This window comes from Zootoca vivipara, chromosome 12 (assembly GCF_965207765.1).
Source record: "Zootoca vivipara chromosome 12, rZooViv2.hap1.1, whole genome shotgun sequence".
NCBI classification, from domain to species: domain Eukaryota; kingdom Metazoa; phylum Chordata; class Lepidosauria; order Squamata; family Lacertidae; genus Zootoca; species Zootoca vivipara.
In genome coordinates, this window is record NC_142595.1 from 33,284,025 (window position 1) to 33,296,627 (window position 12,603).

A 12,603-nucleotide genomic window follows, 5' to 3' on the forward strand; every position below is an offset into this window, starting at 1 on the left:
GACTACAACTCCCATCAACCCAAGCCAGCATTGCCAATGGTCAGAGATGATGGGAGTTGTAGTCAAATAAAACATTTGGAAGGCACATTGGCTACCTTGCATTGATTTGTGCTTGTGCCTTTAAAACTCTGGTTCCTCCTTACATTTCCATACATTTTATTTTTCATATCAAGCTCAGTCACTTCTCATCTGTTGAGCAAAACAAGGTGAGGAAGAAGGCAATACGCAGATCAGTCCCCCACTGGAAGCTCAGTCTTTGAGGGTCAGCATTCAGACCTTCCGAGCTTTCTCTGAGGACAGGCCAACTTGCACGCCAAAGCAAGACACAGTGAAACACATTGGGTGAAGGTAGGGTGGGTCACAAAAGGACATTGGTTAAGGCCAGAAGGAGTGGAATCAAGAGGGTAGCCAAACTGTTATGGACATCAGTGGCTGCTGATTTCTGCGTGGTTTGTTCAATCCAATCTATGAAGGAGGTGACTTGGGTATAGATGCCGGGTTGAGAGCTCTTCACACAACCAAATGTTATGCTCACTCCAGTCAGGAACCAGACACCATTCTGCTGACAGACTAGAGGTCCTCCTGAGTCACCCTGCCAAGAAAAGGAGACATGGTCTCCATTACTCTCTTGAGAAGAGGCACCAAAATGCACGGAGGGTTTGATAACCTGAAACAAATTGCATGGACATGTTTATTTATCACGTTGGTGTCCATTCCTGTTTCTCGCTTTTCCAGTCTGAACTTCAGTTCTCCACATTTCCACATCAGCTTGCAATAATACCATAATAATAAAAGTCCTCATGAAATTTAATCAGCATTTGAGACCAAATTTCTCCTGATATGCATCTTTCTGTACACAATTTTGCCTAATATGCACATTTTTGCAAAGCAATTGCCTCTGATATACAGTGGTACCTTGGTAGTAGAACGTCTTAGTTGTCAAACAAATCGGCTCCCAAACGTCGCAAACCCGGAAGTGAGCGTTCCGGTTTGTGAACATTTTTTGGAAGCCAAACATCCGACGCGGCTTCCACTTGAGTGCAGGAAACTCCTGCATCCAATCAGAAGCCACACCTTGGTTTTTGAACTATCATTGGAGTCGAACAGACTCCCAGAACGAATTAAATTTGAGATATGCGAGTCCATATTTTACATGTTATTTTGACTAACGTTTGTATCAACATGCACACTTTGCCTTAGCATGTGCAGTTTTGTACATATTACTTGACTGGGGAACTACACTGCCAAAAAAAGCTCCCCAAAAACCCAGTACAGTGGTACCTCGGGTTAAGAACTTAATTTGCTCTGGTGGTCCGCTCTTAACCTGAAACTGTTCTTAACCTGAGGTACCACTTTAGCTAATGGGGCCTCCCGCTTCCGCCGCACAATTTCTGTTCTCATCCTGAAGCAAAGTTCTTAACCTGAGGTACTATTTCTGGGTTAGCGGAGTCTGTAACCTGAAGCGTCTGTAACCTAAGGTACCACTGTACATATTTCAAAGGATGGCTGTGTTTGTTTTGCAACGTGCAAATTAGGTAAGCTTTGCCTTAAATGCAAACAATAATTTTTTAAAAAAAATCCCCTTCTCTATCCTAACATACTGGCATTATATTATGTGACATATTGCTGCTACTCTTTGAGATAATATAGGATCAACACCACTGCCTGTATTTCTGGACTCTCTTGGAGTGTGGTGGGATGGCACTGTCATGATACATATTGCAAAATTTACAACTACACCACTGCCTATATTTTTCAGGGCTGGACCCTGCTACTGAAAACAAGTTTTGGTTCGGCTGCAATGACCACAAACTGACAGCATTTCTGCCATCGCAGCCTCACAGGCTGCTCCTGTCCCCGCCCCTGCAATATCCCACACCATTGCTATAATACCCTGGTTCGTGATTCTTACAAAGCAGGCATAATTCCCAACTGCTGGATACCAAGCACAGATCATGTCATCATAGATGAACCTGTAGCTCTTGGGGATGGTCTTGTCATTACTTATGTTGTGATAGATTGCGTTGCACTCTTCAGTTTCTAGAAGCAGCACTTCCACCTTCTGTAGGGTCCGAGTGACATGGGAGACTTGGGCAGAAGAAAGGAAGCACAGAGATAAGGCACAGTCTCAAATTTCACCAGACAACATTCATTACAGCCTTGCTGGTTTTTAAGAGCCGGCCATCACATAGTTTGCTGGTTCGGAACACAAGGTTGCCCAGCTTGTTCTGAATCAGGCTTCATTCCCCACAAAAAAATAAATCTGCAGCTCAGTGATACAGGCCATGCTAGCTCTTTCATCAAATCACAACAAAATGATTTAGCAGTGATACCTGCATTGCAAGGGGATGGACTAGGACTCTTTGGGTCCCTTCCAACTCTACTATTTTACGGTTCTATTGGGAACCAACTTGGTGGTCAATAGCAACTCCACCAGGTTGGAAGGCCAGCTCACTAGCTGTGCAACTACGCCCCTGAGAAGTGAGGGGAGGGCCAGAAGAGGAGGTGGCCTGTATCCACCTGCATCCTTTGGGTCATACTCTCTGCCAAGGCCAGATGGAACTTAGACTGGCTTCAGGGTCAGGTTCAAGATAGGCACCAGGCAGCATCAAAGCTGAATGCAGGGACCCAGGCTATGCTCTACAACCACAAAGCTGCTATGTTGATTCAACTGGGGTCATGCTGGCACTACAGGTTCCTCTGGTAGAACTGCTTCTGGGGTGCACTTGAAGAGGACACTGAAACCTGGTCCCTGACACTTTTCTACCATGCTTTCCCCTACTTGTGATCATGGTTATGGGGGCGCTCCTGCCATCTTCCCAACTTCTTATCAACACAGTTTCCTGTCTTCCTGGTCAATATGATTCCCAGCCGCCCGCCTAAACCCTTCTTTTCCCCTAAAGCCACAAAGCAGCAGCACCATCTCCAATAAACAGCCTGACTTAGCGAGACCCCAAGCTCTTTCTTACCTCCTTTAAAGGGGACGCCCCAGCCAGCAATCCAGCACAGCATCCCTTCGTAGAAGACAAGAGGTTCAAAAATATTTGGGAGGCAGACAGGCAAAATCATTTTGGAGAAAACTACTTTGTTTGCCAGCTGCACCAGAGCAATATCGGCACTAAGGCCAATTCCAGCATAAAACGGGTGCACTATGATCTGGCTGACATTGGCTGAGAACATGGCAGCCGTGGGTGCAGAGAGCTCATATTCCCCCAGGTTTACTCTGTACTCACGTACATTCAGTGGCCTGTGGGAGACAAGGAACAATCAGTGACTTGCACAGTGGGAAGGCTCGTGTTCAAATCCTTACTCAGCTCTGAAGTTCATAGAATCATAGAGTTGGAAGAGACCACAAGGGCCATCCAGTCCAACCCCCTGCCAAGCAGGAAACGCCATCAAAGCATTCTTGACATATGGCTGTCAAGCCTCTGCTTAAAGACCTCCAAAGAAGGAGACTCCACCACACTCCTTGGTAGCAAATTCCACTGTTGAACTGCTCTTACTGTCAGGAAGTTCTTCCTAATGTTTAGGTGGAATCTTCTTTCTTGTAGCTTGAATCCATTGCTCCGTGTCTGCTTCTCTGGAGCAGCAGAAAACAACCTTTCACCCTCTTCTATATGACATCCTTTTATATATTTGAACATGGCTATCATATCACCCCTTAACCTTCTCTTCTCCAGGCTAAACATACCCAGCTCCCTAAGCCGTTCCTCATAAGGCATCATTTCCAGGCCTTTGACCATTTTGGTTGCCCTCTTCTGGACACGTTCCAGCTTGTCAGTATCCTTCTTGAACTGTGGTGCCCAGAACTGGACACAGTATTCCAGGTGAGGTCTGACCAGAGCGGAATACAGTGGTACTATTACTTCCCTTGATCTAGATGCTATACTCCTGTTGATGCAGTCCAGAATTGCATTGGCTTTTTTGGCTGCTACATCACACTGTTGATTCACATCAAGTTTGTGGTCTACCAAGACTCCTAGATCCTTTTCACATGTACTGCTCTCAAGCCAGGTGTCACCCATTCTGTATTTGTGGCTTTCATTTTTTTGCCCAAGTGTAGTACTTTACATTTCTCCCTGTTAAAAATTCATCTTGTTTGCTTTGGCCCAGTTGTCTAATCTGTTAAGATCATTTTGAAGTGTGATCCTGTCCTCTGGGGTATTAGCCCCCCCCCCCAATTTCCCAACTAGGAATCCTTTGGAAAGGAGCCCACTCTATCTTCAGAGGGTTGTTGGGAGGCTGATCATCAAGTAGTTTTCTCAGAAGAAAACCTACCCACCCCTCCACACACACACACACACACACACACACACAGGATTCACTTCCATAGTAACAGACTTAGATATTCAGAGAAAAATGGATGAAGTACCCAAGCACTGTTCCTGGCTTCTGACATATGCTCTAAACCATTACAATACACGAAATAAGGATTTACCAAGCAGACACTGTGGACTCTCCTTCCTCGGAGGTTTTTAAGCAGAGGTTGGATGGCCATCTGCCATGGATGTTTTAGCTGAGATTCCTGCATTGCCGGGGGTTGGTCCAGAGGACCCTGAGTGTCCCTTCCAACTCTACAATTCTGTGAATCAGTTGCCAGCATAATAAGTGTTAATTCTGCATTTGACATGATGAACTCTTAACTATGAGTAACTATTATAACTATTATTAATGTTGTATTTTATTAACATGAATTAATATTACACTTTAGAGAGTCACATTTCAAGTTGTTAACTCTAATCATAGTTTCCAAATTTTGCCGTTTTTGGTATCAGCAACATGGATTTCTTGCACTGAAGAATTTCAATGGTGATGCTGAATCACATGGTATTGATGATGATTTGTAATCAGGCCCTTCATCCCAAAGGAACTCAGGGTGACAAATAGCAAAATGTTTAAAAAGTGCAAATTTAAAATAAAGTAAAAGCATTTAAACACAATTTAAAACCGTCTAAAAGAATTTAGAGCCTCTAAGAATCATTTAAAAGCAATTCCATACCCTCATCAAATTCAGGGTTGCCATGGCTTGTACCTTTCGGCCATCAAATGGAATATTTTTAAATTTCAAGTGAAAACCAATACATAGGGAAACAGGAGCATCTCACCAGGGAGGGCATTCCACAAATGGGGACCACCGCTGAAAAGTCCCTGTCACATCGTGTCATAGGCCAATGCTAACTGGGCAGCAGCCGGAAGTGGCACCATCAACAGGGCCTCCCTGACCAATCGTATGGCTCGAGATGGTTGATAAGACCATAATAATAATAATAATAATAATAATAATAATAATAATTTATTTATACCCCGCCCATCTGGCTGGGTAGCTCCCAACCGAGTATTAAAAACAGAATGCAGCATTAAACATTAAAAACTTCCCTAAACAGGGCTGCCTTCAGATGTCTTTTAAATGTAAGATAGTTGCTTACTGCCTTGACATCTGATGGGAGGACGTTTCACAGGGCAGGCGCCACTACCAAAAAAGGCCCTCTGCCTGGTTCCCTGTAACCTCACTTCTTGCAGTGAGGGAACCGCCAGAAGGCCCCCGGTGCTAGACCTCGGTGTCCGGGCTGAATGATGGGGATGGAGAAGCTCCTTCAGGTATACAGCACGGAGGCCATTTAGGGCTTTAAAGGTCAGCACCAACACTTTGAATTGTGCTCAGAAATGTACTGGGAGCCAATGCAGATCTCTGAGGACCGGTGTTATATGATCTCGGCGGCCACTCCCAGTCACCAGTCTAGCTACCACATTCTGGATTAATTGCAGTTTCCAAGTCACCTTCAAAGGTAGCCCCACACAAAGCGCATTGCAGTAGTCCAAGCGGGAGATAACTAGAGCATGCACCACTCTGGCGAGACAGTCTGTGGGCAGGTAGGGTCTCAGCCTGCATTCCAGATGGAGTTGGTAGACAGTTGCCCTGGACACAGAATTAACCTGTGCCTCCATGGTTCTTCAGGAGCACAGTAACCCCATAATAATGGTTGGCTGCACTGATCTTCCCAACAGGCTGCTTTCGACTCACCCTTCAAAGCAATGGGCAGCTGTCACCACCCACTGGGATGAGATCAGGCTTCCACCGCACACATGTAGCCTGTTCCTTCGGATGCTGACGGTCCACGGCCATTCCCCTTCATCAGCTTCCTGCCACCCAATTAAACGAGCGGTGTGCTTCACTTCAGGCTGGCCGCAGTCTGCAGGGATGAACCAGGAGCAGTCAGAGGGGGAGGGAGCAAAGCTAATATTGGTGAACACCAGCCCCATGTAGCTATGGACTCACATATCCTCCTCACCTTGTTGAGCAGAATTTTTATTGGTACCTGCAAAAGGAAAGGAGACAGGAGTCAAGAAGGCAAGGTGGGAAATTGTGAGCATTAAGGTGGAGCAGTGGTGGCTGGTCCCCATTGGGACTGATAGGGTGGGAAGCAAGAAGGCCAACAGTAGGTGGCGCCAGAGCTGGCAGAGCCAACTAATTTTAATTTTGCCCCCATCCTCCTCCCTACTGAGTTCTACAAGGGGCAACACCAAGACTAAAGAGGAGAAAGCTGCCAGTTAGTGCTACCTTCAGGACTAGAAACAAGGAAGGGGGAATGAGACTTTGTGCTGACTATCAGGCAAGGGCTTTTTCCACCTGGCTTGCCCCACTCCAGCTCAGGGGATGCTGGGAGCTTTCAGAATGGAGCTGCTACCACAGGCATTATGTGTGTCTTGTGATGAACAGAGTGGAAGACTATGGGTCACGGGGGTGGGGAGAGAGTGTGAGTGAATTCAAACATGCTTAGTTCATTTTTGGTTGTTAATTTGCTAATGTTGTTAATATTGCTTTGTGGATGTTGAGTGCTGTAGTGCTTTGAATTTTATAATATGCCTTTTATTGTGGTTGTTTAGCCTCTTTTTTTAGTTGTTTTGTTAATAGTGTTTTACAGAAGGCGGTTATTTTGCTGATTATTTGTCATTATTTACTGATGACTTGTTAATTATTTTATATGATTTATGTTGTAATTCGGATGTTCTATTATGTTATTGTTAATTAATTAAAAGACGCCTGCTTCTTGGGAGAAAAGCGATGATAAACCTAGACAGCATCTCAAAAAGCAGAGACATTACCTTGTTGACAAAGATCCGTACAGTTAAAGCTATGGTTTTCCCAGTAGTGATGTATGGAAGTGAGAGCTGGACCACAAAGAAGGCTGATTGCCAGAGAATTGGTGCTTTTGAATTGTGGTGCTGGCGGAGACTCTTGAGAGTCCCACGGTCTGCAAAAAGATCAAACCTATCCATTCTGGAGGAAATCAACCCTGAGTGCTCAATGGAAGGCCAGATTCTGAAGCTGAGGCTCAAATACTTTGGTCACCTCTTGAGAAGAGGACTTTCTGGGGGGGAAAACCTCTGATGTTGGTTAAGATTGAGGGCACAAGAAGAAGGGGACAACAGAGGACAAGCTGGTTGGACAATGTTATAGAAGCGACCAACATGAATTTGACTAAACTCCGGGAGGCACTGGAAGACATGAGTGCCTGGCGTGCTCTGGTCCATGGGGTCACCAAGAGTCGGACACAACTAATTGACTAAACAACAACAACAACATTATGTTATTGATATTTATTGTTTGTAAGCCACTTTGTGACTCGTGTGAATGAAAAGTGGCATAGGAACTGAGGAAGGGAGGAGGCAGGCAGCTGGGGTTTGCTTGAGGGCAGACTGATGTGATGGATAGCCTCCATGGAGATGAGCCCACAGGAATGCCAAGCCTGGTCTATGGTGGTGTGGCCATGTGAAGAGCATGACAGAGCAAGCCACTAAAAAGCCACAAATGGCCAAAAGTAGTTACCTTGGGTAGCTTCTAACACTGCAATGAATCTGCCTCTGGGGTGTTGATAAGAAACATCTTCTGAGTTCTGTAGCACAGAAATAGGTGCACGGAGGAAATCCAAACCTCCCAAAAGACGTTGAAAGGCAGACCATGTTTTGGTCCAGCTAAGAACTAGCCACACGCTGAAGAATTGATGCTTTTGAATTATGGTGCTGGAGGAGACTCTTGAGAGTTCCATGGACTGCAAGAAGATCAAACCTATCCATTCTTAACGAAATCAGCCCTGAGTGCTCACTGGAAGGACAGATCCTGAAGCTGAGGCTCCAATACTATGGCCACCTCATGAGAAGAGAAGACTCCCTGGAAAAGACCCTGATGTTGGGAAAGATTGAGGGCACAAGGAGAAGGGGACGACAGAGGACGAGATGGTTGGACAGTGTTCTCGAAGCTACAAACATGAGTTTGACCAAACTGCGGGAGGCAGTGCAAGACAGGAGTGCCTGGCGTGCTATGGTCCATGGGGTCATGACATGAAGAGTCAGACACGACTAAACGACTAAACAACAACAACAACAAGAACTAGCCACAGGGCTGATCATACAGTACCAGAAAACAGAATTCAAGTCCTCCCACATTCCAGACTCTGGGCTCCGAATACACAAAGACATCTCTTCTCAATCACACATTTCCCCACGTTAAAATTGCCAGCCAGATTCTGGCAGGGTCCCAGTGCCTTTGATTTCTGATTGCAAGGGGTCGACAAGTGAAATCTTCCCCAATATTGCATCTCCAAGAGAAAAGCAACCCATCTGAATGTTTGCATAAGATGCAGTGGGTCTGGCAAGGGCAAAAAGTGCCCCCGGAGCAGAGAATATAGTTTAGGTATTTGGGGCCCTGGATCTCATTTCTCAAGCCCCCTTAATTCCCACCAAACTTTCATCCAATCTACTAACACAACTGCTTTAAGAGCTAGAGTCCGCACCTAGGAATCTGCATATCCCCTGGCTTCTAGGGCCTCTTGCTATGACCCACTGTCCTCTCAGTTAAAGTACCCTTGCCCTTTTGCTTCTTCCACTTTGTATCCCAACCCCAATTCCCACCACCACCACCAAGAGAATCTAGGAGTCCTGGATCATTCCTTCCCAAAAACGAGCAAAATTGGCAGCTCAGATGGGACACACAATGGCTGCCATGCCTGGGGAGGGGGAGAGAGAACAGGGGTAGCTCTCAGATTCCCAGGGGACCACACACACAAATATACACCCCTCCTGATGCCTCACCTCTCAGCAACACGAGGAGGAGCACAATCTGGGAAGAGCAGAAACTCAGCATGGTCCGGGCAGCCCTGGATCATCCAACTCTGATGCCAACCAGAGAAGAGACTGCTGGGCTCGGCTACTTAATCCAAGCAACCTTTGCAGGATCCGTGCACCAGGGAAGGAGCACATCCAAGAGCTGGTGGTTATTGTCCCGGTGGAGTCTGCTTAGCTGTTCTTTCAGCATCTACCACCCCATTCACGATATTTATTTGCAGAAATTTCTACACCACCAATAATGAAAAAAAGTATAATGTTGGTGAACAGCATAAAACAAACAATAAAATATGACAGTAATAATACTGACCTATCTCATAGGTGGTTTTTTTTTTAGGAGAAATGAGGTACAGTAATATAGAATTTGGGGGAATAATATAATATTTGGAGGAATGAGACAATACAGAATTTGGGGGGTGGCTTCTGATCACAGGTTGTGGTCTGCCCTGCCTTCTGTTTAGGCCAGCGAAGCACAGCCGCTGTGCTACAAAACCCAACAGGTAAATGATCTTCAGCTCTGCCTGTAGTAGCACCCAGTGTAAACTCAACCACCATCCCATCTCCTCCCAGGCTTTATCCACATCGCATCCCTAAAGTTGTCAAGGCCCCCAGCACCCCAAAGCCTGAAGGGCAAGAGGGTGGGGCTTGTGGTGTCATGATGAGGCAGAGCCACATGATGTCACAAAGTTGTAAACCCCTGAAAGTCAAAACTCTGCTATAAGGTAACAGCAGCAGAGAATGGGGTAGACGAATTTGTCATTTCAGTTTCTCTCCATTTTTGCTTTTCCCAGTCATTACACATTCCCTCCTCAAAAATGCACATTTCTCCTAATATTTGTATAGTTGTGCACAATTGTTCCTAGTAGAGGCATTTTTTGCAAGCAAAACCCCCTTAACAGAATGCATTTTTGTACATTATTTTCACTAATACACACATTTTTGTATATGCACATTCTTTTGAAGAGCTGCATCTGACTATTCAGGCAAGTGGAATTTTCAAAGGAGACAGCTGTGTTCCTATTCACATATTGGTTCAGAAACTTCAATTCATTCATTTTTAACCTATCCTTGTTACAGGTTGCTGCTGAAACTCTTATTCCCATTCCAAGCAACTGACACACACAGGATATTAGGGAAACTTATGCCAGTTCCTTTTGGAGGGTTTACCACTGCTACTGACCCACTCATGGGGGCTATGAGGTCAATTTAGTATCTGTAAGCTGCCTTGAGTCCCATCAGTGAAAAAGGTGGGGTATTAATAAATTTATTATTATTATTATTATTATTATTATTATTATTATTATTAGTTATGCCAGGTTACTGTTCAAACTGAATTGAGGATGCATAAGAGGAGGTTGGACTAGATGACCCCCAGAGTCCCTTCCAACTCTACAAGTATGTGATTCTTTGATCTCTTCCTGCATATTTTCTTCTGTCACACATGCAATACACTTCCTTTTGTCACCATTTCCAAGCTACTTGAATCAGGAGTGTCAACTTGGTCCCACGACTGTGGGTGCCCAGGGCCCTGGGTGCCATGCAGCGTGCATGGCCTTGGCACCGAAATTTGTGGGTGACAGGTCCCTTCATGGAGAATTTTGTGGGTGCTCGGGGCCCCGGGGCCCCAGTGAGTTGGCACTTACGACTTGAACCACTCCCAAGTCCAATCTTTATTCCTAACAAACAAAACAATATAGCTGCTTCAAACCAAAATGGATTAAGTGTGGGTGGAGGAATGGAATGGAATGGAGTGGTGGGGCAGGACAGGGCATGGTGGCCTGAACACCCCACCCCACCTCCCACTGGTCAAATAAAATATTGATTGGACAACATAGTGCCTGCTGGCCCCTGGTGGCGAGACGTGGAGGCACATGCAGATATGCCTAGCAGCCATTTGGTCCCATTGCCCAACTTCACTGTACTGTATACTTCAAAAGAGTCAATAATTTGTACTATTTTGGACTCTGGAAGGTGGCCTCGTGGCTATGACATCAGCCTGATGAACTCCCCCCCCCCCCGCTTCATATATCATTTTGCCTGATGAAGAGCTCTGCGGAACCCGAAAGCTTGCCACGCTTCTGTGGCATTTGATTTAATAATGTATTAAGATTTTAGAGGAGTGTGGTTCCTCATGGGGCAACATGGCTACTTTTGTTTGTTTGTGTTTACAGAACTTGGTTGTATTTGTATGCAGATTAACATTTTCAAAACATTTTCCCAACATTTCTCCAGGTGTTTTCAAATGTACACTTTGTTGAACCTTGAGCCCTAAATTTAGGCTCAGTACTGTGATTGGGAGCTTAAACTGGTTTGTTAAGCAGGGTCCTGTGCAGCTCCCTGGCTGGGGTTCCTCCTAGGCTAGAGGAAAAGAGGACGTTGATACTGTACATACAACACAACAGTAATAGCAATTTCCCAGTCACCCGGACAATAGGGAGAAGCAAGTGCAAATTTCACATGGGATCACAGAGCGTACATGTCAGGAAGATGGCCTTTTCCTGACCTGCAAGGTTTACACACGCAAGCTTGTGGCAAGGGGAGAGGTTGTGCACAGGTGTTAGGGAATCCTCACCTCCCTGCAGTCTTAACTGACCACACCTTGGAATAATCCCTTATCATTGCGACTCCAGTAATCTTGTCCTTTCTACCTGTAGTTGTCAGATTATGGCCACGTGTAAATGAAAGGATGCATTTTGTAAGGCATAAAAATCGCACAGGGACTCCATAGGTCTCCTCCACAAGCAGTAATGAATGAGTAAAGGATTTGTGCAAAGAGAAGAGCCTCTTTTGTCCAGCCAGCATCCAAACTGTCAGTTGGCTGCCGTTATGAGTGAGCTATGGCCACTATAGAGTCCATGAAACACAATGCTACAAAATGGTGGTCCTTCCAAGAAGCGGGGGGGGGGAGTCCTTCTCAAGATGGCAGCAGCCTCAGCCCACAGTTACATAACGATCCTTGCACTTGACCACCTCACCCCAGTGGTCGTTGGGAGAGCCTCCCTTGGCTCAGGGGTGCGGAAACGACCTTCCTAAGATGGCTCCCGGCGATCGCCGTTTCTATCCTTCCTACGGTAGTACGGCTTGCTGTCAAGGCTTAAACAGGGTTAAAATACCAGAGATAAGGAGAGCAGAGAGACGCAGGAGCCTTGACAGACGGATAGCATGACGGCAACCTTTGACCTCCCCCAAACTGCCGGAAGCAAGCCCCCGCGCTGCCGCCTCATAAAATGGGGCTTGGGAAGAGAGGAGAACTACCTATGTGCGGAGAACCTTCTCAGCATGGCTGCGTTTGAGCGCGCCCTTCGCAAGATGGCGGCGATTCCTGTCATAACCCGCCTGCCTGCCCCGCCCGCACCACCACTACTCTCCGCTCTCTCTTTTATCTCTATGGTTCCTCCTCGAGCGTCCCTTTGACTTAGTTGTCTATGGTCTTCCGCACCCAATTGAAAGCCGCCGAGCGCTCCCGAAGCGCATGCGCCG

General features: G+C 46.0%; 1 protein-coding gene across 8 annotated transcripts; it reads right to left on the minus strand.

Moving 5' to 3' along the window:
* Positions 1-139: 139 nt before the first annotated feature.
* LOC118094907 (serine protease 27) lies at positions 140-12,498 on the minus strand. Of its 8 annotated transcripts, none has more exons than XM_088656309.1 (7): positions 12,237-12,486; positions 9,091-9,350; positions 6,291-6,317; positions 6,023-6,191; positions 2,970-3,247; positions 1,913-2,088; positions 140-592 (listed from the first exon to the last, which is right to left on the minus strand). In XM_088656309.1, exons 2-7 carry the CDS (start codon positions 9,140-9,142, stop codon positions 359-361), a joined length of 936 nt encoding a protein of 311 aa, XP_088512435.1. In that variant the 5' UTR covers positions 9,143-9,350; positions 12,237-12,486; the 3' UTR covers positions 140-358. The 8 variants fall into 8 exon arrangements, with proteins under 8 accessions (XP_088512435.1, XP_088512433.1, XP_088512432.1 ...); XM_088656307.1 differs by having other exon boundaries at positions 12,099-12,486; XM_088656306.1 differs by having other exon boundaries at positions 11,696-12,486.
* Between the last annotated feature and the right edge of the window lie 105 nt (positions 12,499-12,603).

Coding starts and splice junctions, on each gene's coding strand:
- LOC118094907 (XM_088656309.1), bottom strand. CDS start 9,142: ATGCTGAGTTTCTGCTCTTCCCAGATTGTGCTCCTCCTCGTGTTGCTG. Junction 3,248..6,022: donor GCTGCCCATTGCTTTGAAGG/GTGAGTCGAAAG, acceptor TGTCTCCCACAG/GCCACTGAATGTACGTGAGT. Junction 593..1,912: donor TTGGGAATTATGCCTGCTTT/GTAAGAATCACG, acceptor TTTTCTTGGCAG/GGTGACTCAGGAGGACCTCT.